The sequence below is a fragment of the Microtus pennsylvanicus genome, chromosome 22 (assembly GCF_037038515.1).
Source record: "Microtus pennsylvanicus isolate mMicPen1 chromosome 22, mMicPen1.hap1, whole genome shotgun sequence".
Classification (NCBI taxonomy): domain Eukaryota; kingdom Metazoa; phylum Chordata; class Mammalia; order Rodentia; family Cricetidae; genus Microtus; species Microtus pennsylvanicus.
This window is the reverse complement of record NC_134600.1, coordinates 26,808,432-26,835,774: the sequence shown is the minus strand read 5'-3', so window position 1 is coordinate 26,835,774 and position 27,343 is coordinate 26,808,432. Positions and strand designations below refer to the sequence as shown.

The 27,343-nt window shown below is 39.0% G+C and overlaps 1 protein-coding gene across 2 annotated transcripts in view; it reads right to left on the bottom strand.

Moving 5' to 3' along the window:
• Elapor2 (endosome-lysosome associated apoptosis and autophagy regulator family member 2) overlaps window positions 1-27,343 on the bottom strand; it is a 158,139-nt gene that overhangs the window by 54,273 nt on the left and 76,523 nt on the right. For both annotated transcript variants that reach the window (XM_075956360.1, XM_075956361.1), the window contains 3 exons: window positions 9,574-9,769; window positions 4,524-4,671; window positions 176-262 (listed from right to left, as the gene is read on the bottom strand). In XM_075956360.1, the coding sequence (XP_075812475.1) occupies window positions 176-262; window positions 4,524-4,671; window positions 9,574-9,769 (431 nt within the window). The remainder of the gene's footprint in view (window positions 1-175; window positions 263-4,523; window positions 4,672-9,573; window positions 9,770-27,343) is intronic.

Sequence of the window (27,343 nt, the reverse complement as noted above, 5' to 3'; positions counted from 1 at the left end):
AAGGGTGGACGGGGAGGAGGGGAAGGATTGGGAATGAGAATAGCTATATAAAATGAGAAGATTGTTTTAAAAAAATTCTTAATGAAAAAAAGAAAGTTAAGAAAAAGAAATAGTTGGGAAATGGAAGGAAAAGAATTGAATTGGTGTCAACAAATCAACACCAAAAGAGACTTACAGAATGGGAGCCCCATTCTCCATTGTCTGTGAGCTTCACCCACTTGTCTGTGGTGGCATCCATCTCCTGGCACTGGTCATTCTGAATCTGTGAGTGAAACACAGGCACGCAGTAATGCTTTGGGAAGAACAGCTTCCATTCATTGCTGTTCCCAGTGCACGCTGCAAAAGCATCCTTTAACCCATTTAAAACAACACCAATGTAATCTCCAGCAAGCAAACACACCAAGAGCCCTGGAGGTTACAGTACAACTGTGTGTGGGGGAGTGGTCCTCAGAAAAACCATCTCATTGTTGTAACCAAAGGCCAGGCTAGTGAAAATAACTACACTGGAAAGTCAGCACCAAACCTCCACCCAGCCTACCCGCGTGGTCACCAGTTCACATTCACCATGCAAGCTCAGGTTTAGAAGCTAATTAAATTAATTAGCTTTTTAATTTATTAGTAATTTAATTCAACTGTTTCTCTTTTTGAGAATTTCATTCATGAGTATACTGTATTTAAATCATTTCTAACTCTCCTTCTCCCCCTGAAGGTCCCTGCCGCACATCTCCAACCTCATCTCCAACCTGGGATTCCTGACCTCATCTGCATTTATTATACATCTATAAACACCCACAGACACTTGGGAGGCAGAGGCAGGCGGATCTCTGTGAGTTCGAGACCAGCGTGGTCTACAAGAGCTAGTTCCAGGACAGGCTCCAAAACCACAGAGAAACCCTGTCTCGAAAAAGCAAAAATAAATAAATTATTAAAAAAACCACCCACAGAGTCAATAATAATGCTCCTCATAGGAACTCATGTTAAGGAGGAATACTCGGAATTGGTTAACCTGTTAGGGATTACACTCAGAAGAAAACTGGTTCTCCCTCACTCATTGATGGTAGGATGACCCCACGTAGGGGTGGACGCTTGTGAACTTGCCCCTCCCGCACTGGCATGCTGACTGATGTAGCCACTATTCAGGTCTCATTTAGGTGACCATGCTGCTAAGATTTTTTGGTGCGGTTTCTGTCATGTCTAGATGTCACTATCTCGCAGTAGGTGTCCTGAAATACGGGCTCTTAAAACTCTTTCTGTCCCCTCTTCTGCCATGTTCCCTGAGCCTTGGGAGTGAGGGGGTTGCATTGTAGATGTAGCAGCTGGAAATGGGCACCCCACAGTCATCTATCTCTTCATTTTCACCAGTGTGGACCTCTGTTATGACCTCCATCTGATGCCAAAAGAAAGGGAGAGCTACATTTATCTGCAAATTTCATTGACAGCAGTAAAAATTTAAATCAGCAAATAGTGTGTCTTGGCTGTCAATTTCCCAGGACATAATCTAAATATGTTGCTAAGTGGTTATGGATAAAATCTACTTCCTAACCCTTGTAATGGAGTAAATATTTATCATTTACCATGACAGGTAAGATGACTAGATATAAGATTTTTTACATTAAACATCTTGAACTCTCTGGGTAATCCTTGAAGAGTGTTCAGAGGTTAGTTCACTACTTTTTCAGGTCTACAAAAAGTACAGAGACACCTATTAGCCAGGACATCATTCTAGTACAGCAAGATTGTCAGCAGCAGGGTGGAGAAGGAGCTCATCACATAGTCATCCCCGTCAAAAACTATCTTTCTCTTCTTTAAATTACTCTTGCTGCCTGACTTCTTTTTCTATCTGTCACAAAGCTTACAGTGTTCTCACAAAGAGAACTGTCTAAAGACGTAAGTGGAAAATAGTTCCATTTGTGATCCCAATATCAAGAGAATATCCAGTTGATATTTCCTTTAATTGAATTTGTGTCCTATTCTTCCTCTGACCACCATGTGACACCAATGTTAGGTCATTTCATAGGTGCTACAGGCTCTCAATATACCTTCAATGAACAATGACTAGGCACGCTAAAGGCTTTTCACACGTGAAAGCAGGTATCAATTCCACTGCTCATTTTGAAACTAGCTGAGGTGCAATCGTGGACCAATAACCTCTCCAGGTTTCAGCTTCATCATTTTTAAAAGGCATGGTAGTGCTGAAGGAAAGGCTCACTCGGTGCCTAAATTCAGGGCTTCAATACTTCAAATTAAACAGTGTTTATATGTATTTCTCTTCACATCCCCCTACATCTTTCTTACCTTCAAACATTTCCTTGTCATCACTGACGGGTGATGACTGAGAAATGTTGACCTGAGTCAATAAAGCATGATCTATAAGTGTAAAACATCAATACAGAAATCAGCATGAGTTTGCCATCCCTTTCAGATGCTAAACCAGACAAACACAGGCATCTCTGTCAGGAAGGAATGAAATGTTACACCTTAAAAACACCTTTATGGACTACTCTCAAGGGACTTGTTGGGAAATACAAAGAAACTGCTATTCACAACAATTAGACCCTTGTCTGGCTTCCTAACTTTATTTTCTGTAATACTGCTAAAATGTCTCAAGAAATATTCACTCATTCTCAAAAGACATTTTGCAAATAAGATATACTTTAAAAAGTGTATCTGTCTAAATATTGCTTAACGTCCTAAAGCATCAAGGTATACCCATATTAAAGATGCTCAAAACGCCTCATCAAACAACCCACTTCATAGAAGGGAACAATGATAACCAGAAGGTCAGACTAACTGACCAAGAACACACAGCTTCTAATTACAGAGTTAAGACCAGAGCCAGAACCTCTTCACTTCGAAGGCATGGGAAATCGTTCTTGCCTTCAAACTTTTGATATAGAAACTACAATTACTGATTTAGAAACACTCATCACCAAGATCAATATAAATTTGTTTTAGAATTGTTAGTATAGTCTTTTCTTAAAATCTGGATTCCAAGAGCATTTTCCTCATTGTTGGCAAAAAAAAACCAAACACTGTGCTTAGTGTAAGTCCATCTGAAAACATTTTCTCAAGAATTCAGGTCACTGTCATAATAAATGTTACCAGATCAGATACAGCTTACATTAGTTAAATAGCCTCAGTAGCTATTCTGTAGCACAAATTAAAAAAAAAAAATCCTAAGACAGATATTGGGGTCCAAGCTGAAGATCAGAAAAGCAAAGCAGCCAGCGACTAGAGAGATCTTACCTCTATCAAGGCCCAGAAAAACAAAGGGGCAATCCTGCAATGTTCTCCACCAACCTCAGACTCCACACTCAACGGATTTCCTGTCTCTTCCCCTTTATATTCCTCTCTCCACCCAGTCATATCGCTCCTGTCTCCACCTCCCTAGTGTTAGGATTAAAGGCATGGGATCCCAAGTTCCGGGATCACCTTTGTGTGGGCTCTTTTTCTGTTAGACAGATTCAATCTTATGTAGCCCAGGGTGGCTTTGAACTCAAAGAGATCCGTCTGCCTGTCTCCTGAGTCCTAGGATTAAAGGTGTGTGGCACCACTCCCTGACCTGTATGGCTGACTAGTATGACTGCTTTGCCCTCTGATCTTCAGGCAAGTTTTATTTTTTAAAACACAAATAATATGCCACTATATTAATCTGTCAGTATATAATAATGTCTTAGATTCTATCATCCTACTTAAGCTCATGACAGACACATCAACTATTTCAGTCAGGGAGTCCTTTCAACAGTTCCACATTCACAGAAACAGAACATACAGACATTTTTTTCTTTTGAAATAATTGTGAATGAACAAATAATTTAGTCAGTAAGGAAATATTTTCTGACTTGTAAGGAAATAGTTTAAGTTCAAAATAAAAAAATTAATATAATTTTAACATAATAGGAACTGTTATGAGGACTCCATGGTAATGTACATGGTACATAACCAGGATGAGGACCTTGGCTCAGAACCCTAGCACGTATAAAGATGGCTGTGGTGGCACATCCCTAACCCCAGCACTGGCAGAGCAGAGGAAGGCTGATCCCCAGAATCTGTGAGCTCAGTTTCACTGAGATACTCGGCTTCAAAAAACTAAAGTGGAGAGTGAGAAAGGAAAACATATAGCATCTGCCTGTCCTCCACACATGCACACACATTATGAACATGTAAACATCGATATTAATCTACACACACAATGCATAGGAAGTAATAGCTCTGTAGCTAAAATAAAATGAATCTTGGAAAAATTATTTGTGACATACAGTCTAAGCCAAATAGCCACCTGATGAACATAACCAGAGGTGAAACAAGCCAACGTTATTCCACAAGAAAGATCTGAAAAGTAAAGAAACAATGTTAATTTGAACACAAAGAACATAGGGGAAAAACCTTTGTTTTAACATTGAAAGATCCAGTTAACACCTTCCAGAAAATTAGGAAGCATAAAGTGGAATGAAATAGTACTTTTACAGACTGTCATATGAATGTTTCTTAAAAATCAAATTCTAGAATATGAAAAGCCTTACAAAGAACTCAAAGAAGATGTTGTTGTCCACATACTGGTACTCAAAGAAGACATAGCCTGACTTCTTCAGGTGCACGGCGTAGATCAGAGAGACAGTGCAGTCATCCCGGTTAGACTCTATATAGTTCCCACGAGGAAGCCAAGAAGAGCTGGGAAAACAGAACCAGAAGTTTTATGTAAGAGCTCAGAAACCTCTTCTAGCCACAGTCCTTTCAGAGTAGCAGAAGTAGGTTCCATGGGCAAAGGAAGGCCACATCACCAGCTTTGCTGGAACACAGAGGTGAACTGCACTATTGAGAAGTTTATTTTTTACTTAATTTTACTGAAAATATAATTACATCATTTTGACCCTTTCCTCCCCCTAACCTTTCCTATGTCCTCCCATTCCAGACCCACCCATGAACACTTCCTGAGTCCTTCTCAAATTGTCCTCAGAATAACAACACCAACAGACACGGGTGGTGTTCATTACAAAAACTACAGTTGACCAACTATTGCTGAGAGAGGGAGAGTTAGTCTTCTCCGGAGGTGAATCCCAAAACTGATTATTCAATACAGAGTAGTCATCCTTGCAATCAGACACATACAAGCAACAGAAAATGGTTGGGTTTATATAGTTATGTGTGTGTGTGTGTGTGTGTGTGTGTGTGTGTGTGTGTATGTATGTGTATGTGTGTGTTTGTATTTCTATACACAGTAGTAACAATAGCCATAGAAAAGCATTTATTGTTATAACATATGACATCTTAAATCTTTGTAAGACTATATGATCAATTTACTATACAATGTTTTTTGTTTACTAAAAGCAAAATGACTAATATTAATATCTACAACCTCAGGTAGAATTACTCTTTTAAATAACATCTGAGTTTGACTTATAGACACACACATATACACAGAGGGAGAGGTGGAGAGAGGAAGAGAGAGAGCGAGAACAGGTCTATGGAAAGAAATAGTACTACCAAATGCTAAATATTTAAATTAATATATAAAGTTGTAGTACTTTTGACCTCTTAAATTATTGAAGAAGTCATGAGTTAGAAACCACAACCTTCTCCACCACCGAGTTAACGCTAGATCCTCTACAGCACCTAAGAATGTGATGTAAGCAATGGATCTTTCAAACAGAACACTGGTATGTGTCAGGGTTTACAGCATGCTTCACAATATCTGACAGTTGCACCAAGAAAAGGATGTAAATGTGCATTATTGTGCTAAATATAATGATTTAGAAGATGAAACCCTGTCTATACTATAATCAGAACCCACACTATAATCTGCAGTCTTCAAAACTTAGGGTTAGCCAAGAGATCCCAATAAAAAAATCACCAAACCGAGCAAGGAAAAAATAAAGCATGATGATGACTCTCAGTCAAATTTTAAATTTCGAGTTATCCAACATCAAGACAATAAAAAGTCAAAAGCCACAGACCTGAAAGAAATATCACAAACACATGCATATGTGTGTATAACATACAGCAAGTATTTCACAGATACACACACATATGTCTCATGTCCATAATGTATAAAGAACTTCTTGGGCTCAATAATTAAGTAGTCAATATGACCCAACTGATTAAAAAAAAAACAGGATGTAATGCCAGATGACTAGGGAGAAGAGGAAAACAATAGCCAACCATAATTTATGTTGAGAAATTATTAAAGAAACTATATTGAAAAAAGTCTACTTATCATGGATTTTTCTTGATGAATAGGATGTCAATATTCAAGTTCACCAGAACAAAGACCTGGTGTCCCATCACAAGCTGTTCCTGTCCCACTCTAAGGCACTTTTATGCATGCATGGTGCTGTGCTTGGCCAAAGCCACATTGAAATGACTTAGCAGTTTAAGAGGAGTGAGCATTGGTGGTGGTTCTATAATAATTTTGGTTCTCAACTTGGTTCGATTGAGAAAAGCCTAAAGCACCCCTTTGGCTCTGCCATGCAAGCTTTACCAGAGATAATTCAACCATGAGAGTTTGACATAATGAATCCATGAATGGATTCAAATTCTGAATGGAGTCTTGAGCAGTGACAGAGGTAGGGAGGGTAGCGCATGCTTGGAAGGTAGACCGTGGTAGTGCATGGTCACTTCAGGCATGTTCTTGGGAGCTGTATCTTGTCACGTCTCCTATTTGTTACTGACCTGTCTTGCTCTGCTTGCTGTTCGTTGTGAGTTGAACAGCTTTGTTCTCCCACCCCAACCCCATGGTGGACTAAAGCCATGAGAAAAGCACACCTCTCCCCCTTTGGTTGTCTCTAAGGATCTTTTCGAGAAAGTAATTAATGCAGTCTTGGAGCTGCAGAACTAAACTAATAAATGTCATTAGAAATTCCTCAATATCAGGTGTTCTAAAAATAGACATGCATAGACTAATACAGACAGACAGACACACACACACACACAAAGAGAGAGAGAGAGAGAGAGAGAGAGAGAGAGAGAGAGAGAGAGAGAGAGAGAGAGAGTTGGTTGGAACAATTTCCTTCTCCAAAGAGGAAAATAAACCATTGCCACCGAGCTGAGAAAGAACAGAAGACTGAAGAAAAAGAGTGAAGGAAGATGGAAGGGATAAGCCAAGAAATGTATCTCTTAGCTGAGCTAATTCCTCAGTGTCTTTCAACCATGATGAAGATGCCAGCTTCCTGATGAAGCATTCTTGTCAGAAGGCAGCCAGAGGCTTCCTGTTTTACTAACTCTACTTTAAGTTCCTAAACATGGCCACATTACAGGAAGTGTTGCAGAGTCAGTGGAGAGAACAGAAGGAAGGGCCTTTCAAGGGAAAACACTTTTCTTTTTTCTCCAAGACAAGTTAACATTTCTCCAGCGCTGTCATATGTGAAGCTAGTGATCAACTAGCAATTAAGCAAAAGACCTTTCAACATTAGATCCTTAACCTACACTCCTAGAAAATAATCAATGTCTTAATGAAGGTCAAACACGCAAAGAAAAGGGGCAAAAACATTACATTTCTCTTTAAAAATTAGAGAAAGGTTAGTAGAAATACCACAGCCCAAAGTTTGATTATAAATATAAGATAATGAACTCATTTTTCTAATAGCTCATTTGCATTCTGCATATAATATCTATTATATTGTGAAGCCAATTATTTTCTCATTAAAAATTTAGCTACATTCTTTGTAATGGCAGTCCAAAAACTACCCCTCTTCTCAGATGTTCCCTGAGCCTTAGGTACAGGCTTTGTGCTAGAGTTGTATCAATGGACATTGGGCATCCCACGACCAGTTGTTCCCGGCATTTTAGCAAGTTGTGTATTTCTGTATGGTCTCACAAGTAATCTAAAAAAGAAGCTTCTGGGATGAGGGATGAGAGCTAAACTTATCTGTAGGTATAAGCTTAACTATTTAGAATACAGTTGGAAATTGTTCTGGCTTAGGAAAAAAGCAGTAATAGGCTCTCCTCTAGGGACCATGACCTCATCAGACAAGAATGGTAGTAATAAGGGGAGCGGCGGCGGGGCTGCGTCCCCAAACACCCCAGCCGCCTGCCCTGCCCGGCTAGCTTATGCCCCGAAATAATTACACAGACACTGTATTCATTTAAACACTGCTCTGGCCCATTTCTACCTAGCCTCTTCTAGGCCAACTCTCGCACCTGGACTAGCCCATTTCTTATCATCTGTGTAGCGCCCCTAGGTGCGCTTACCGGGAAGATTCTAGCCTAAGTCCATCCTGGGTCGGAGCCTCATAGCGTGCATCTTCCCTGGAGCGGGCAGCATGGTGTCTCTCTGAAGGCGTCTGCTCCGGAGAGGAGAGCTGTCGAGTCTGACCTCACTTCCTCTTCCTCCCAGCGTTTTGTTCTGTTTACTCCACCCACCTAAGGGTGGGCCTATCCAATGGGCCTAGCAGTTTCTTTATTGCTTAGCCAATGAAATCAACAGATTGATATATGACACTCCCCCATCAAAGAATAGTTGGCTGTCTACACTATGAAGCATGAGTTCTATTGATCAGGGCTTGAGTCCATTTACAAAGTTGGTGGTGGTTAGATGGAGGTGCTGCTACTGGACTCTTGAACTTCTTGTCATGCTAGTCATTGTTGTAGTTAATAGGTTTTACACTTGGGGAAGACTATTGATTGCTTTCCTCTATTGGCAGCTTGCATAGCAACTTCAAATACTATGAAAGCTTGTCCTTGGGGAGGAAGTCTCCAGATCAGCTCCAGCTCAATTCCTCCAGGTCTGAAGTGTGTAGCGTCTTCAGCAATAGAGTCTTCCCTTCAAGTTCTTGAGGCAACAAAGTAATCGCCTATATTGGACGGTAACGGGGGTCTCTTGGACTCCCCTTACAAAAAACCCAAAGGGCAGTTTCCCACGCCTGGGTTTTTGTTAGTCTAATACTATTAGAGGGAGGGAACAATATTATCCAAGTGATGTAACCTCATTAAATGTGTGTGTGTGTGTTAAGTAAACATTCATCACTGAAAAAGAATTGGAAAGGTTGTCAGGGGAGCAGGATGTACGCCGCACCTGTGACGTCTCAATGACAACGCTCACTTAAACAAGATCTGCGCCATGACACCACCAGCTGACATGACATTGGATGAGAGAATCTCACAAGGCCCCACGCATAGATGAAGAAGTATAGGCAATTAATGGTTGCTTCAAGAGGGAAAATCAGTCATTCTCAAGGATGAGCCCCCATTAGATTATCCAGTCCCAAATGGTCAGTCATAAACAAACACACATTTGAACAACACTAAATGGACTCAGCATCAAGTATTTATATGCATATATATGCATAGACACACATATATACATATATATTAATGGATATGTATGTTTGTAATAATAGAAGTCATGAATTTGAGAGAGGTTGGGGTGACACAGGAGGAATTAGAGGGAGGAGAAGAGGGTGGGAATTATATAAATAAAGTGCTCATTTGTTAAATCATTCAAAAATACAACCCTTTGCCCTGTTCTCATCTATAATCCTCATCAGTACTAAAACCGTCCTCCACTTTTCCTAGAAAAGAATGACTACACCTTTGCCAAGTCTTCAAAGTGCAAAGTGTCGTCGCTTGGGGTCTTACTTGTTACAGCCACCTGGCCTGCTGTCAGAAGGGCCCACCACAGTGTCCATGAATGTGGCAACGTTGGAAAATCCCGCTGGCAACTCATCCCATTCATCAAATTTGATGCCACTGCCCAAGGAGTAGGTGCCTTCGACACACTTACTGCATACCTGGTTCTTCATTTCTAGATACTCTCCAGAGGCACAGGAGAAAGCTGGAAGGCAGAAGAAGGTACAATCCATTAGTCATTGGCCTCTTCCGGTAACCGTCTCTCCTTTGTATTGTCAGCAGAGTTATTTTATAAAACCCCAAGGAAAGCCTTCCAATGTCTTCCTAGTTGCTCTTTGCACTCCAAAATCTTCCTCAACCTATTTTACTCTCCTCACCTTTTTCTCCACACTCTTTTGATCAAAACAAAATGCATATTAATCCTCTCGTCTGCTACTGTGACTTTTCTTCCCAAGGGTTGCACCTTATCTCTATTGGATAACTCTGGTTCTAGTTGAAGGACCATCTTCAAGACAAATTACCCCAATCCCATGCTATCATCTGGGCCTGCCTCCATGGGCTAGCAGTTCACTTTCCACAGCTCCTCCCCTAAGGCACATAGAAATTACTGATGAAGGGAAGTACTACTTTTTCTCCATAGAAAAAGAGGTCATTATTTGGGGGTCCTAGTTGTGCCTAGTATATGCTAAGTTCAAACCAAATGTTGGTCCAACGAAGAACAAAATAGAAAGGGGATACAGGATAGTGGTGCAGTAGCTAAGCAACTTATCCCCACTCTGAAGCCTTTTCAACATCTTCCACCTTTGCAATATTTACCATGGCAACTGGCCATTTACACCACCCTCATCCATGTCTAAAGCCAAGGTCTCTGCCTATTTAAGAGCTAGACTAAGACAGGAGTTTTGCTGCTACGTTATTACTCATTCAATACATGCAAATCAATGTTTCCACAGTGCATGGCCCTGTGTGGGGTGGGATTAGAGCTCAAGCCTGGAGAGGGGCTATCTAATCCCTTAATCAGGACATTAAAGGAATAAGAACAAAATAAAATGTCCCAATTAACTGATGAAAAGAAATCTCCCAGCCCAGTGAGGCAGCAAAGCCTCAGAGGCGGGCACATGCCTCTTAATACAGTGGAGGACTTAAACAGAAATAAAAACAAGCTGTCTTTTTAAAAAAAAAATCTAATTAAAGAATTAGAGCTCAGACCCACTCTCATCCACCTACTCACCCACTAAACTAATAGAATGATTCTCTTTAGAAAAGCTTAATACTGCTCTTCGGTGAACGGGGAACATTCAAATCAATATTCTGAGATCAGTAAAGCAACAGAATATCAGCGAAGGACAGGCAGAGAATATTGCACAAGATCAAAGTTAACCCGGATGCAGGAAAGGAAGGTCATCTTGGAACACCTCTTCTGTGACACTGAATCCACTAATTGTCTCTTCGGGCTTTTGTTTCCGAGGTAACTACCGTGGTAGCTGCCTCACAGGGCTATGTTAAAAAATGTAATAGGGCAAATATGGCGCAGCAGTTGGGGTGACTTCCCGGTCATACTGCGCATGCTCACCATGGCGGCTTGTAGCAGTATGAGAACAACCAGCAAAGGAACAGTTAAGGAAACTATTTCTTTTAGTTTCAGTGAGTTAAAGGTCTTCTAGTAAACTCAGAATCGAATAACCGTCTCCTAACATAACTAATGCAATCAACAAGAAAGCAACATTCGAAACTCTCTCTAAAGACAGTTGAGTCTGAAATCAAAGATTGACGTTTTAAATTGATTAGCAATTGATAAAGATGCTTTATTTCACCTTACAGCTTATTGTCCACCATGAAGGGAAATTTAGGAAGGAACCCACGGCAGGAAGACGGAGGAAAGAGCTAAAAGCAGAGGCCATGGAGGAGTGCTGTTTACTGGCTCGCTCTCCATGGTTTTCTCAGCCTGCTTCCTTACAGAAGCCATGACCACCCATAGTGGACTGAGTTTTTACACATTAGTCAGTAACTAAGAAAATGCCCCCAGAAGCATGTCTAAAGTCCAGTCTGAAAGAAGCAATTCCTTATGTGAGGTTTCTTCTTTCTAAATGACCCTAGCTTGTTCCAAGTTGATAAAAATAAATAGATAGATAGATAGATAGATAGATAGATAGATAGATAGATAGATAGATAGTCCATCCAGTCTGTAAATTATTGTGAATGCCTAAGTTTATGGATTTGAGCGTTATGAATAAATTATGCACATATAGAACCCACAAATCATGAGTATTGACTGTATTTATAATAGACTCATAAAGGAAAAAGGTATTATATACGTATGCCAGGTAAGAAAACTGAGCCATGGTATATTTTATATTTAAATAACCTGGTTACCCAGTACCTGATCAACAAACATCACAGATAATAGAGTCTAGCTTTCTTGGTCCTAAAAGCACTACCCTACCTTAAAGAAAACGCAAGGGAACTAATAACCAGTGTCCAGAGGAGAAACAATTCTAACCAATTCAATACCACCTGTCACATCACCTTCCATTCCCTGCCAGCTGTTAAATGATATTCATCTGCAACATAAGACAATATTTAATTCTCACTCTCATACTAGTTGTAAGTTTCTCATATGCTAAACTGAAAACATGCATTTGGGAACTATTTTAGCAAGCTCCTAACTTCTATAGGTCTAATAACTTTGTTTATGAATACAAGATAAAAGTAACATCCATCTCAAAAGACTAAGGGAAGAGGTGACTGGGCACTGTTCAATACCTCTGGCATATGTCACAAATAATTGTATTGGACACTACTCATATCAGGAACCAGGAACATGCAAATGATAATTAGGATGATGCTCCCTTGTGTCTGCAGAACAGCTATGTTGTCCAAATTCAATAGATAAGGGCCTTTAACAATGCAGGCAAGCTAAGACATCCTAAAGTATTTCATCTTTTAATCCTTTTTAATCCTTTGCTTCTATTCTGTCTTTCTTCCATCCCAATAGGCACATATCAAAGGAAGAACTACACACGCTGGTTAAAATTTAATTGGTATCACAAGATTATACTGATTTAACTTAATTGATTTAAATTTAATTAATTTCACAAGGTTATAGCAATGCCTACCTCTCTGCTAGCACTCCCAAGCATCTCCTTACTTGATACTTTCTCTCAAACTGTCATCAACTTTCTCTCGTGACACTGATCTTGGCAGTCAGGCTTTAGTATGGCCCACAATTTCAGAAACTACATTCTTTGTTTTGCTCTTGTTTGTCTGTTAGTATAGCATAGGATACTTTATTAGGCCGGGTACTGCATAGTTTTTCTAGATATTAGCTGTTGTATGGACTGGCCATATTTCATTTTAATTAATTGGTCATTTCTAAAGTAAAGTTTAAAAAATAGACTCTTCCCAACAACCTTGAAATCCTATAATAACTGAATGAAACTGACAATTAGCCAGCCCTGGAGCTTTTGTGGAAGGACTACGTTAGTTTTTCAAAGCTTAGACAAAATACCTAAGCAAAACAAATTAAAGAAGCATGGTTTCATTTTGGCTCGCATCCATCATGGTAGAAGGAGCATGGTGGAACAGATTTTGCCATATCATGGTGGGCAATACCCGAGAGAATGCTGATAGCCCCTGACTTTCACCTTCCTTGCTTATTACTTCATCTGGACTCCCATCCTGCTCCCCACTGCTGCCTACAGAGCGGTGCTATCCACATTAGAATTCTCTTCACTTAATTCTCTCTGAAAAGATGCTCACAATTACACCCAGAATTGCTCTTGGCTAATCTGCTAGGACTGCCTCAATACAATCACAATGAGAAAAATAGAAAGCAGACAGACAGACAGAAACAGAAAAGGAGGGAGATGGAGAGAGATGCAGACACAGAGAGACAGAGACAGAGAGACAGACAGAAAGAGAGACACAGACCTTCTTGTCTAAGGCTGCCACTGTTTAGCAGTGGTCTCAGTCTGGGCTTTCTTTACCACAGCAGCAACTAGAAGAGATTTAAAACTCCACCCGCAAAGTCCAGGCTGAACCGGGAGGTCATGCACTCACTTTCCACTGACCTTGTTTTCCTGATGTTTCTACAGCTATGACCCTGAAAGGGCTCAAATACGCAGGTGCAAAGAAGCATATGGGAAACACTGTACTAGGGCATCACCAAATAACAAAGCCATGGCAGCTTTTGTGGCCCTCAGAGTTTCTGTTCTCACATTCCACTGGGAACATCCCACCCTCTTCCTCTTCATAGGTCTGTTTACAGGACCCAGTAAGAGATCATGAAAGGGAGAGTCTCTGTGGGAAAAAGAGTGTGATAGAAAAAGGAAGATATTAGAGTGAATGCAAGCAAAATGTGCCAAGAAATACTTAATAAATCAAATTGCTTCTATGCTAACTATTCTCTCGGATTTATGTCTATCAGTAAAAAGTCTATTTTTAATCTGTTTATCATGGAGACTCTTGGTTTTAGCTCTCCATCTAGAGACCTCATGTTTTAAAAGACTACAGCTATAAATTACACATATTCTTTTAAACTTTTTATTCATTTTACATATGAACCACAGTTCCCACTTCCTCCCCTTCTCCTGTTTCCCACCCACCTATGCAGCACAACCCACCCTCCCCAGCCACTGCTCAGAAAGTGTGAGGCCTCCTATGGGGAATCAACAAAGCCTGGCAAATTAAGTTAAGGCAAGATTAAGCTCCTCCCCTCTGCATCAAGACTGAGCAAGGCATCCCACGATAGGCAATGGGTTCCAAAATGCCAGTTTATGCACCAGGGGTAGATCCTGGACCCACTGCCGGGCCTCCCTCAAAGAGACCAAATTACACAACTGTGACCCACATGCAGGGGGCCTAGTTCGCTCCCATGCAGGCTCCCCAGCTATCAGTCTAGAGTCCATGAATTCCCATGAGCTTGCATCAGCTGTCTCTGTGGATCTCTCTGTGCATTTCCCCATCATGATCTTGACCCTGCCCCCTTGAGCATAAAATCCTCCTTCCTCTCTTCAACTAGACTCCTGAAGCTCGACCCAGTGCTTGGCTGTGTATCTCGGCATCTGCTTCCATCAGTTACTAGATGAAGGCTCTATGATGACAGGGTTTTCACAATCTGATTACAGGGAAAGGACAGTTCGGGCACCCTCTCCACTATTGCTGGGAGTCCTAGCTGGGTCATCCTTGTTGATTCCTGGGAATTTCCCAAGTACCAGGTTTCTCCATAACGTCATAATGGCTCCCTCTATGAAGACATGTCTTTCATTGTTCTCCCACTCCATCCCTCCCCCAACTAGACCATCCCATCCCCTCATGTTCTCATCCTCCATCCCCACTCCTCTGCCACCTCCACCCTCAGTTTACCCAGGAGATCTCATCTATTTCCCCTTCCCAGGGCAATCCCTGTGACCCTCTTAGGGTCCTCCTTGTTACCTAGTTTCTCTGGAGCTGTGGACTGTAGTCTGATTATCATTTGCTTTGCATCTAGTAACCACTTTTGAGTGAGCGCTTACCATGTTTGTCTGGGTTACATCACTCAGGATGATTTTTTTCTAATTTCAACCATTTGCCTGCAAATTCCATGATGTCATTGTTGTTATAGCTAAATAATACTCCATTGTGTAAATGTATCACGTTTTCTTTATCCATTCTTCAGTTGAAGAGCAACTAGGCTGTTTTCAGGTTCTGGCTACTACAAATAATACTGATATGAACATATCTGAGCAAGTGTCCTTGTGGTATAATTGAGGATCCTTTGGGTATATGCCAAAGAGTGGCATTACTGGGTTGTGAGGTAAATTGAAAGCCAGTTTTCTGAGAAACTACACCACTGATTTCCAAAGTGGCTGTAAAAATTTGCACTCCCATCAGCAGTGGAGGTGTGTTCCCATAACTCTCTCCAACATCTGTTGTCATTGTTTTTTATCTTAGCCATTCTGACAGGTGTGAGATAGTATCTCAGAGTTGTTCAATTTGTATTTCCCTGATGACTAAGGATGTGGACCATTTGATATTCTTCTATTGATAATTTCCTGTTTAGAAATATACTTAATTTTTAATAGGATTATTTGGTATTTTGATGTCTAGTTCCTTGAGTTCTTATATATTTTGGAGATCAAGATCAGCCAGATGTGGGATTGGTGAAGAACTTTTTCCATTTTGTAGGTTGTTGTTTTGTCTTAATGACAGTGTCCTTTGCCTTACAGAAGATTTTCAGTTTCAGGAGGTCCCATTTATTGATTGTTGCTCTCAGTGTCTGTGCTACTGAAGTTATAGTTAGGAAATGGTCTCCTGTGCCAATGCATTCAAGGCTACTTTTTACTTTCTCTTCTATCAGGTTCAATGTAACAGGATTTATGTTTAGGTCTTTAATCCACTTTAACTTAATGTTGTGCATGGTGACAGATATAGATCTATTTGCAATCTTCTACAGGTTGACATTCAGTTACGCCAGCAGCATTTGTTGAAGATGCTTTCCTTTTTCTATTGTACAGTTTTGGCTTCTTTGTCAAAAATTAGGTATTCATAGGTATGTGGATTAGTGGCAGAATCTTCAATTTGACTCGATTGGTCCATGTGTCTGGTTTTACGCCAATAACAAGTAGTTTTTATTACTAGAGCTCTATAGTAGAGCTTAAAGTCAGAAATGGTGATGCCTCCACAAGTTCCTCTATATAGGATTGTTTTAGCTATCCTGGGATATATAATATATATGAAGTTGAGTATTGTTCTTTTGAGGTCTGTGAAGAATTGTGTCATGATTTTGATGGGGATTGAATTAAATGTATAGATTGCTGTTGATAAGATTGCCATTTTTATTATGTTGACATTACCTATACAAAAGCAAGGTAGATCTTTCCAATTTCTGGTATCTTCTTCAACTTCTTTCTTCAGAGACTTAAAGTTCTTGTCATACAGGTCTTTCATTTGTTTGGTTAGAGCTACCCCAAGATATTTTATATTATTGGTGGCTATTATAAAAGGTGATATTCTCTGATTTTCTTCTTGGCCTATCATTTATATATAGGAGGGCTACTGATTATTTTTTAGTTAATCTTGTATCCTACCACATTAATGAAGGTGTTTTTGTAGGAGTTCATTTGTAGAATTTTTGGAATCATTTATGTATACTGTCATATAATCTGCAGATACCCAAAGTTTGACTTCTTTCCAATTTGTATTCCCTTGTTCTTATTCATTGTCTTACTGTTCTAGCTAGAACTCCTAGTACTATATTAAATAGATATGGAGTGGACAGCCTTCTCATGTTCCTGATTTTAATGGAATCGCATTGAGTTTCTCTTCATTTAATTTGATGGTGCCTGTCAGCCTTCTGTATATTGCCTTTTATGTTTAGGTATGATCCTTGTATTCCTGTCTCTCCAAGACCTTTATCATGAAGGGGTGTTGGATTTTGTCAAAGGCTTTTTCAGCATTTAATGAGATGATCATGTGTCTTTCTTTCTATTTGTTTATGTGGTGGATTACATTTACAGATTTTCATATGTTGAATCATCTCTGAATCTCTGGGATGAAGTCTACTTGATAATGGTGAATGTTTTTTGTTTTTTATTTTTATGTGTTCTTGGATTCAGTTTGGCAGTATTTTATTGAGTATTTTTGCCTCACTGTTCATGAGGAAGATTGGTCTGTAATTTTCTTTCTTTGTTGCATCTTTGTGAGGTTTGGGTATCAGGGTAACTGTAACTTCATAAAAGGAGTTTGACAATACCCCTTCTGTTTCTACTGTTCGGAACAATTTGGTGAGTATTGGTATTATCTCTTCGTTGAAATGTTAGTAGAAATCTGTGCTGAAACAATCTGGCCCTGGGCTTTTTTGGGGTGGGAGAATTTTAATGACTGCTTCTATTTCCTTAGAAGTTAAAGGCCTATTTAAAGTATTTAATCAATAAAAAAATAAAAATAAAAATAAATAAAGTACTTATCTGGTCTTGATTTGATTTTGGTAGGTATACCTGTATAGAAAACTGTCCACTTCTTTTAAGTTTTCAATTTTGTGGAGTACACATTTTTGAAGTATGACCTGAACAGTCTGGATTCCCTCATTGTCTGTTCTTCTGTTCCCCCTTTCATTTCTTATTTTGTTATATTATTTATTCTCTCTCTGCTTTTGGTTAGTTTGAATAAGTGTTTGTCTATCTTGTTGATTTTCTTGAACCAACTCTTTGTTTCATTGATTATTTGACTTGTTCTCTTTGTTTCTATTTTATTGATTTCAGCCCTCAGTTTGATTATTTACTGGCATCTACTCCTCCTGGGTGAGTCTGCTTCTTTTTGTTCTAGATCTTTTAGGTGTGCTGTTATGTTGCTAGTATAGGATTTCTCCAAATTCTTTAGGAAGGCACTTAGTGCTATGAACTTTCCTCTTAAAACTGTTTTCATAGTGTCCCATAAGTTTGGGTATGTTATATATTCATTTTCATTGAATCGTAGAAAATCTTTAATTTCTTTCTTTATTTCTTGACCCATTGATGATTCAGTTGAGCATTATTCAACTTCCATGAGTTTGTAGGCTTTCTGCAGCTTGTGTTGTTGTTGAATTCTAACTTTAAGTCATGGTGATCTGATAAGATACAAGAATTTATTCCAATTTTTTTATATCTGTTGATATTTGCTTTGTGACTGAGCAGATGGTCAAATTTAGGGAAGGTTCTATGAGTAACTGAGAAGATGATATTATTTGTGTGTGTGTCTTTGGGTGGAATGTTCTATAGATGTCTGTTAAGTTAATTTGAACCATATCATCTGTTAGTTTCCTTATTTCTCTATTAATTCTCTGTCTGGTTGACCTGTCCATGGTGAGAATGGGGTGCTAAAGTCTCCCACTATTAGTGTATGTGGTTTGATGTGTGATTTAACCTTTAGTAATGTTTCTTTTACAAATATTGGTGACCTTATATTTGAGGCATAAATGTTCAGAATTGAGACTTCATCTTGATGGATCTTTCCTGTGATAAATATGAAATGGTTTGAAGTCTATTTTGTTAGGTAGTAGAATAGCTACACCAGCTTGCTTCTTAGACCATTTGATTGGAAATTCTTTTCCCAACCCTTTACTCTGAGGTAATGTTTGTGGTCTTTGAAGTTAAGATGTGTTTCTTGTTATGCATCAGAAGATCGGCTCCTGATTTTGTATCCTCTCTGTCTGTGTCTTTTTATACATGAATTGAATCCATAAATATTAAGGGATATGAATGATCAGTGATTGTTAATTCTTATTATTTTTGTATTAGTGTGTGTGTGTGTGTGTGTGTGTGTGTGTGTGTGTGTGTGTGTCTTTTTTGGGATTTGCTAGTATGGAATTATCTATTTCTTGTGTTTTCCTGGGTGCAGCTAACTTCCTTGGGTTGGAATTTTCCTTCTAGTACTTTCTATAGGGTTGGATTTGTGTATAGGTATTGTTTATATCTGGTTTTATCATGAAATATTTTGTTTTCTCCATCTATGGTGATTGAAAGCTTTGCTGGGTGATTCCATGAATAATAGAAAGTTAGTCTGGGCAGGTATCTGTGGTTTCTCAAAGTATCTACATAACAACTGTCCAGAAACTTCTAACTTTCAGAGTCTCCACTGAGAAGTCAGGTGTTATTCTGATGAGTCTGCCTTTATATGTCTCTTGACCTTTTTCCTTTGTAGCTCTTAATGTCTTTTCTTTATTCTGTATATTTAGTGTTTTTATTATTATGTCGTAACAAGACTTTTTTGATTTAGTCTATTTGGAATTCTGTAAGCTTCTTGTATCTTCATGGGCATGTCCTTCTTTATGTTAGAAAAGATTCTTTCTATGATTTTGTTGAATATATTTTCTATCCCATTGAGCTGATATTCTTCTTCTTCTATCCTTATTATTCTTAGGTTTGGTCTTTTCTTGATGTCCCATATTTCCTGGACATTTTGTGTTATGACTTTGTTGGCTTTAATGTTTTCTTTGACCAATGAATCTATTTCCTCTATCAAAACTTCAACACCAGAGATTCTCTCTTCCATTTCTTGCATTCTGTTGGTTATGCTTGCATCTGTAGTTCCTGTTCATTTACCCAGATTTTCCATTTTCAGAATTTCCTTGGTTTGTATTGTCTTTATTGCCTGTATTTCAATTTTCAAGTTTTGAACTGTTTCCTTCGTCTATTTGATTTTTTTTTCTTGGCTTTCTTTAAGGGATTTATTGATGGATTTTTTTTCCCCATTTTTTTTTGTCTTTTCCTCGATTTCTTTAAGGGAATTTTTCATTTCCTCTTTTAGGGCCGCTATCATCTTTATAAGGTTATTTTTAAAGTCATTCTCTTCTGCTTTATCTGCATTGGGATGTTCAGGTCTTGCTGTTGTAGAACTACTAGCTTCTGGTGGTGCCATATTGCCCTTTATGTTGTTGAATGTATTCTTGCACTGACGTCTACCCATCCCTTCCTCCAACTGGTATAGGTAGTATCTGTGCCTCCAGGGCCACTGATACCACTGGTGGATAGTTACATTTGTGGGGCTAGCAGAAGTTGTGGATTACAGGGTCCAATGGGCTGGGGAGAGGGGAGTGGAGCAGCTTGCCCACAGAAGTCTTGCCTGCTGACTGGCTAGGGGAGTTGTGATGGGGAAATGCATTTATTTTTGCTATTTTCATTCCAGTTATTTCAGTACTAAAGTATTTTTCTGGACCATAAGCAGTAAGAGTAGCTTTAAAAGAATTTTCAATTTGCTTGTTTAGTAAGATATTGACAAGACACTGAGCCTATGGAATCTTATTACAGGTATCAAAACAATAAGATTAATTTAAGCAGCAAGCACTTTTAAGTACTTAGCATTTGATAGACAAAAATTAGGCACCAGGGGTGTGGTAGCAAATAGGAAGATAGAATTAATTCTGCCTCTATGTTCAAAGAGCTGCTGTAATAGCCTAGTCTTTCTCAAAATCAATTATAGTTACGTCTCATCTCTTTGAGCTTAAACTCATTATAAAGCCCATCTCATATGTCAAACCAAGTTAAGATCTCAGCATAAATACTTATATATTTATGGGGAAATGCTAAATCTAAATTCAAGAAGCACTAGTATAACTATTTTTCTTCAACTGATTCATCTCATTTAGTAAAATAAATACTGTCAAGGTCATAGTCATCATTTTCCCTGCACAAGGAGACCGTTGTAAGTTTTAATAATGGTCCCTACTGATAAAGGGCTGAAGCAGGGACCTCACAACTAGTTACAGGGCCCAAAAGAACACTTAGCTGCCACTTCTCATTTAACCAATGGATTACCGCTATCAGATAATCAATACTTGAATGGTCACCCAGGTTTCCAATCACAATTCTCCTAGGAAAATGAGAAGAAGGTGTGTCTGGGGAAAATGAACAGCATTCTCAGTCCAGCATGCCTTGCTTCTGTCTGTCCTCAGAGCCAGGGATGAGGACAGTACATCCACACTCTCACTTTCAGATCTTATGTGTGCAATTTCTAGGCAGAAAAAAAACAATACTTTCTCTCATTCTGCAGTAACGAAAGTGCGGCAGGAGGAAGCCAAGTCATTACAATGAAACGGGCCACTTTTTACCCTGTCTGTGATTCACAGGAAGCTGGCTGGTCTTGGCTTAAAGAAAACACTTGTTCCTCTTATCCAGCAACAGTCCTCTTATCGTAAGGAGACATTTTCCTCCAAGGAAGACTGGCAGTGACTGTCAATTGCCTATCATGTTCGATCTAGGCAGAATGAGCGTTGTGGAAGACACCTTATCCAAATTCTGTACATAGCATTTGTTCTCCTAAGAATAAATGGACAAAAGCATTAGCAAGAGTCATTAGTGTTACACTATAATTTAGAAGTCATTGAGTTTGAGGCATGATTTGATCACAGAAAACAGTGAATCTATACCTAATCAGTCATCTTTTATCCAGATGTTCAACGGACTTTTGAGACCTTGTGGCTGTTCCAGGTGTGATAACATGGACCCCGAGGCTTCTCATTCGCATCTGTGTCTGCATCTGCATGGCACTGCCCACCTCTTCAGACATCTCTGCAGGCTCTCCCGGCATACTATGCAGCAGAATCTACACCCTGCTTTACAAGATGACATGGACCCCGAGGCTTCTCATTCTGTGTCTGCATCTGCATGGCACTGCCCACCTCTTCAGACATCTCTGCAGGCTCTCCAGGCAGACTATGCAGCAGAATCTACACCCTGCTTTACAAGATGTAAAGCTTTCGCCCTTGAAGCTAGAGGATTTCACTACAGCTGAACCAAGAAACCCATTTCCAGGAAAAAGGACGGCATTGGGAAAAGCTTTGCCTTGGGAGTCAAAAGACGAAAGTCTTGGGTCTAGCATGGCCACAAGGCTACTTGAAGCAATGTGTGGAGTTACTGTGCAAGCAGGAGCTACACAATTAAATAACCAGGACTGGATCCTCAAAGTCAAATCCTACTAATGATAACATCTAACTTTTCACTAAGATAAAGTGTGGCTCACACAGCTGGAATATCTACATTTTTAGTTGTGTACTCCTTAGAGAATAAAAATTTTTACCTCTTACTGTATAAAGCGAGTTAGTCAAGAGATACACAAAAGATACACTAATAAGGCCAATTCTAACTGACCTTTCAACTGCCATTCTAAAGACCATTTAGTGAAAGTATTGCCTCCGATATCTGAAAACTGATTCTCACAGCACATCTCCTTTCACACATCCTTATACAACCATCCAGGTAGAATTCCTGAACTACAAGAAGACTGATCAACCTGGAAAACAGAGCGATGTTAAAAACACAGACAAAGGTAGTTTTCATCTTTAAAATAACAATAAAAAATACAAGTGTATTTTATTGGGAAATGGAAAAGTCCCAGTTCATTGAGAACAAGATGACCTAAAGTTCAGAAGAAGAAAAAGAGACAGAAAAGGAGGGAAGGAGACATGGAGGAAGGGAGGGAGAGAAGGAAGGAATGAGAGAAAAAGAGAGAGGGAATAGCAAAGGTTACAGGAAGAAAAAGTTCCGAGTACTTGAGCAACCAAAGGAGGCAGATAACCTGCATGTGAAATTGTTTCTCTCAAGTTCTGGTTATGCCCTAACACTCTGGCTCTCAGCACCCTGAACTTCTTGTCCTTGGAAGGTGCCTGCCATCGTCTATCTCCTGAGAGTCTCTCCAACCTTACTGCAGTTTTTAGAGCCAACTTCCCTCCCTTCCTTATGGGACCTTTTATTCTGATAAGCTTCCTTAACCACAGCCCCCCTCAAATACCACTATTGCCAAGGGCCTGGTTCTACTGTTCTCAGCAGTTTCTTCTTTATCTCATCTCTCAAGGCTGGAATCCACTCCAACCTCTCACCTGCCACTCGTGGACTCCTGAGCACACTCAAGGTCACACCTGGAAACGCACATCAGCATTCCTACACCAAGTCTGCCAAGAACAACGCAACTCTGTGACGTACACAGAGTGAATTCTTACAAGTCTTAGTAGGTATTTGTTTTTCACCAACGAAAACAATGCCCTGCCAGACTCTGAGTTAGGGACACAAATGATTCCGTTAACAGTATGGTATTCTAGACTTTTCTTAAGAATCATGATAGAGTACCAGCTATCTTCGAAGAGCTTATTCTATGTTGGCAAGAATAAAATTCTAAATGAAGAAATTCTGTAGCTGAAAACTCTGCTTATTTTTCCTGATATTTGCAAATAAAGAAAACATATTATACATATAAATCATTGATATGCTAAACACAAACTAGTCAAACTAACAAGCTTCCTTCTGCATATGAGTAACTACAAATGTTCTTAAAGTTCTACATGCTAGACTCTACATTTTCTGAAAAATGACTACAGATAAAAATAAAGTCTACAGAGAGGTTTAGCCAATTTAAAGGATCCACAAAGAAATACATCTGAGTCTTTACATCCAATCTTCTAAAAATCCCATTTTATCTATCCTGTATATCCGATATTTTACCAAGAGGTAGAAATTGGCAGGATATATACTCCTAAAGGAGGGTTGAACAATGATCAGGGGGGCACTGTACCATGTTCCAAAGGGGCAGCCCCATGGGGTTGAGAAGATGGTCTCAGTCATGGGGTCTTGTCTGGTTTGAGACTGGGCAGTCTTGTGCACACTGTCCCAGTCTCTGTGCGTTCATGTGTGAATCCATCCTTTTGTGTGTGGAAGATACCATTTTCTTGGAGATATCAACCACCTTTATCCCTTATAGCTTTTCTACCTCAACCTTTCCACACAGATCCCTGAGTCTTGAGGAAAGGAATTTGAGAAAAACAAATCAATCATTTTTCTGGAGGTAGGCCAACAACAAAATAACACAAAATGAACTATGTGTGTGTGTGTGTGTGCGCGCGCGCGCGCGTGATCACACGTAATCACGCATACACACATGCCTTTTTTAATTTGTTTGGTATTTTTGTCTTACTGATTTTTTTCTTAGTTGGTTTACCTGTTTTGAGTTTTTTTTTTCATTTTTTGTTGTTTTGAGAGAAGAATGAACATAAAGTTGGGCGAGTTAAGAAGATAGGGAGATCTCAGAGGAGTTAGGGGAAAATAAAGGATATGACCAAATAGATTTTAATAGAAATTTTAAAAAATGAGAAGAAGGTGGTTGAGGAGCTCAATCTGACAATGATTAGTGTCAGATCTCAATTCTGAGTGTGACTTAACTGTGTCTCCTAACTCAGTTCAGTTCACCTTCTGTTTAAAAGGGTTCAGAAGACACAACAAAGATTGGGGTGGTTTTTTTTCCCTTTGGTTGTTTTGATGACTAAATGAATTTAAGACATGAATATTTAACATTTAAATTTGTGCCTGCATACAACAAAGATAATTCTTTCTGAATACTGCAACTATTATTCTGACTCAATTACACTACGTAGTTATGAGTCCAGACAAAACAGATTATATAGTTTAGCTCGCCTCTCATGAACCTGTGACTGTCTTCGGGTCAGAGTCCACTGTCCTTTGTATGACACAGGAGATGACTGTGACATTCATTAGAATCTCTGTCTTATACACATTACCTTCAAAAGCTAGCCCTGCAACCCTCACAGAAGACTCAGGAAAATCGACACCCATTCTATTCAGCAGATATACATACATATATATAGTGTGTGTGTACGTTCTATACAATAAACATACATATATGTGCATGTATATGTATATATTTACACATTTATACATGCACATATATGTATGTTTAGTGTATAGAACGTACACACACTATATATGTGTGTGTGTATATATATATATGTATATATATGTATATATATATATATATTTCAAGCAGAAGAACTTTATAATTCACTTCAGAGGTTATGCCTGGTACCAAATGTATGGATCTTAAATCTCATTATAGCCTGAAATCAGGATACATGTTCCTCTCATGAACCAATGAGAAAGTAACAGTTCCCCATGTTGCTCAGCAGGTGACTGATAACTCTGAACTTTAAGTTTACATCTGCTTCACTCTTGACTCCACCTGAGTGCCTTACCTTCTTGGCGAGGTCATCCTACCTAACACAGGTCCCCTTCCCTCCTTGACGAGGTCATCCTACATCACAGGTCCCCTTCACTCCTCTTTTGAAGGAGCTTTATTTACTTCTCTCTCCTGAAACGAATATCTCTGAATAAATATTTACTATTTTCACTGTTTTATATCCTCTTGTCAGTAAACATGAAGAATATCCGAAAATGTCTTTTCACTGAATAAATTAAAGCTCAACGAAAATTGTGGGGTACTTTTCTCAAAGACAAACAAATTAATTTCAGAACTGAGATTACGCTAAATATCAGCTGTAAAAGGTGATTATCGAAGCACCAGAAGGCTGTAGGAGAAATCTATAAGAAATTATATGAAATGCTGAAATCATAGCATAACTAACTTTATGTATAAACTTACTGTTTTCAAGCATGGTGTTTTTCTCTAAGATCTAATGGATATTTGCAAAATTCAATTTCATATATGTTATTTAAAGTGGTTATGTTATATACATGTACCGGGTAAAATATTGAATCAAGCTAATTAATATACCTCTGACTCCAAATAATTGGTGTTTGCTCTTCCTGACCAAATGAAACACTGTGCAATTTTACTAACATATTCCAATTCCATTTGCTGCTTCTGTTAGTTCAACTGGTTTAGATTTCACAAGTAAGAACAAAGTGTTTGTCTTTCTGCTTCAACAGTGCCCTTCAATTTCACTGAGTATAATGACTTCCAAGACCATCCATACTTTTCAAAATGACATAATTCTTAACTTTTAAGACAGAATGGATAGTATACATAGTCTACATTTTCTTTAACTTTTGTTGTTGTTGTTATTGTTGTTTTCTTCTGTTTTTGAAGCAGATCTTACTCTGTAGCCTAGGTGGCCCTGGAATGCTTGTGTAATCCAGTCTGGCTCCAGATTCGTGGAAATCTGCCTGCCTCAGCCTCCCAAGTACTGGTACCATACACATGAACGACCACATCTTGCCTTCCATTCATTTGTTAAAAGATGTATATATGTATGTATGTATGCAGGTAACATGAATGAGGGGCCTGTTTGTTGGGGGTTTTCTGTCCTACCTGGTACCCCACAACTGTTTAGCCCCAAAGAAAATCACACATAAGTCTCCATAAATTATAAGCTGATTGGCCCATTAGCTCTCGCCTCTCACTGGCTAACTCTCACATCTTGATTAACCCATTTTTCTGATCTATGTTAGCCATGTGGCTCAGTACCTTTTTTCAGTGGGGCAGATCACATCCTGCTGCTTCCGTGCTCTGGGCAGGAGTGGGAGGAATCAACTTCCTCCTTCCCAGAATTCTCCTGTTTCCATTACATCATTTCTATTTCCTGTCTGATTTTCCTGCCTATACTTCCTGCCTGGCCAATCAGCGTTTATTTAAAACATGATTGACAGAATACAGACAATTCTCCCGCACCATATGCATGTATGTATGTATCTATGGACATGTTTCTGTGGGAGGAACAAACATCTTTACTCACACATGGAAACCAGATGAGGGTATGAGGTGCTCTCTTTCAGTCTCTGCTTTACTTCTCTGAATCAGGTGTCTCTCTGAACCTGGGGTTCGTGTTTGCCCAGCTAGGGGCTGATATCCTCATGCCTCTGCATGTGTATCTTGATGCAACTGAATAGGATAGAACACTCTTCAAATATCTGCTAAGTCCATCCAGCCTACAGGACTGTTCAGATTTACTCTTCCCTAGTGGCTTCCTTTCATAGCCGTTCATTCCTATAAATGGGATATGGAAGTCTCCTACTACAATCGTATTGCTTATATTTATCTCTTCAAATATGTCAATGTTTGCTTTATATATTGGGTGCTCAGATATTGAGTGTATCTATAATTTTTCCATTCTTCTGTTGTATTGACACTTACAATTATGCTATGACCTATCTCTCTGTTTTTCTCTCACATGCATGAACACACAATTTTCTCTTGCTTAGACAAGTAAGTGAATATCTGTCTAATATAATGCTGAGTATCCCTTAAGAATCATTAGCTTTGAGTCTTAAAATAGATTTGGGAGAAACATGAGAAAAATATGCACCCAACCGAGTATTAATTTACAACCAATCACTGAAAGATCAAAATATAAGCATACCTGTACAAAAGTTATAGCTCATTAAAACCACATCAATTTCTTTATATTACTTATATAATACATCTTTATATACATATTTGTATGTGTATTTGATTACATATGTTCTATGTGCCATATAATTCTATGTGCTATTGAATGACTTATATAATATCAATACTGAAGCAC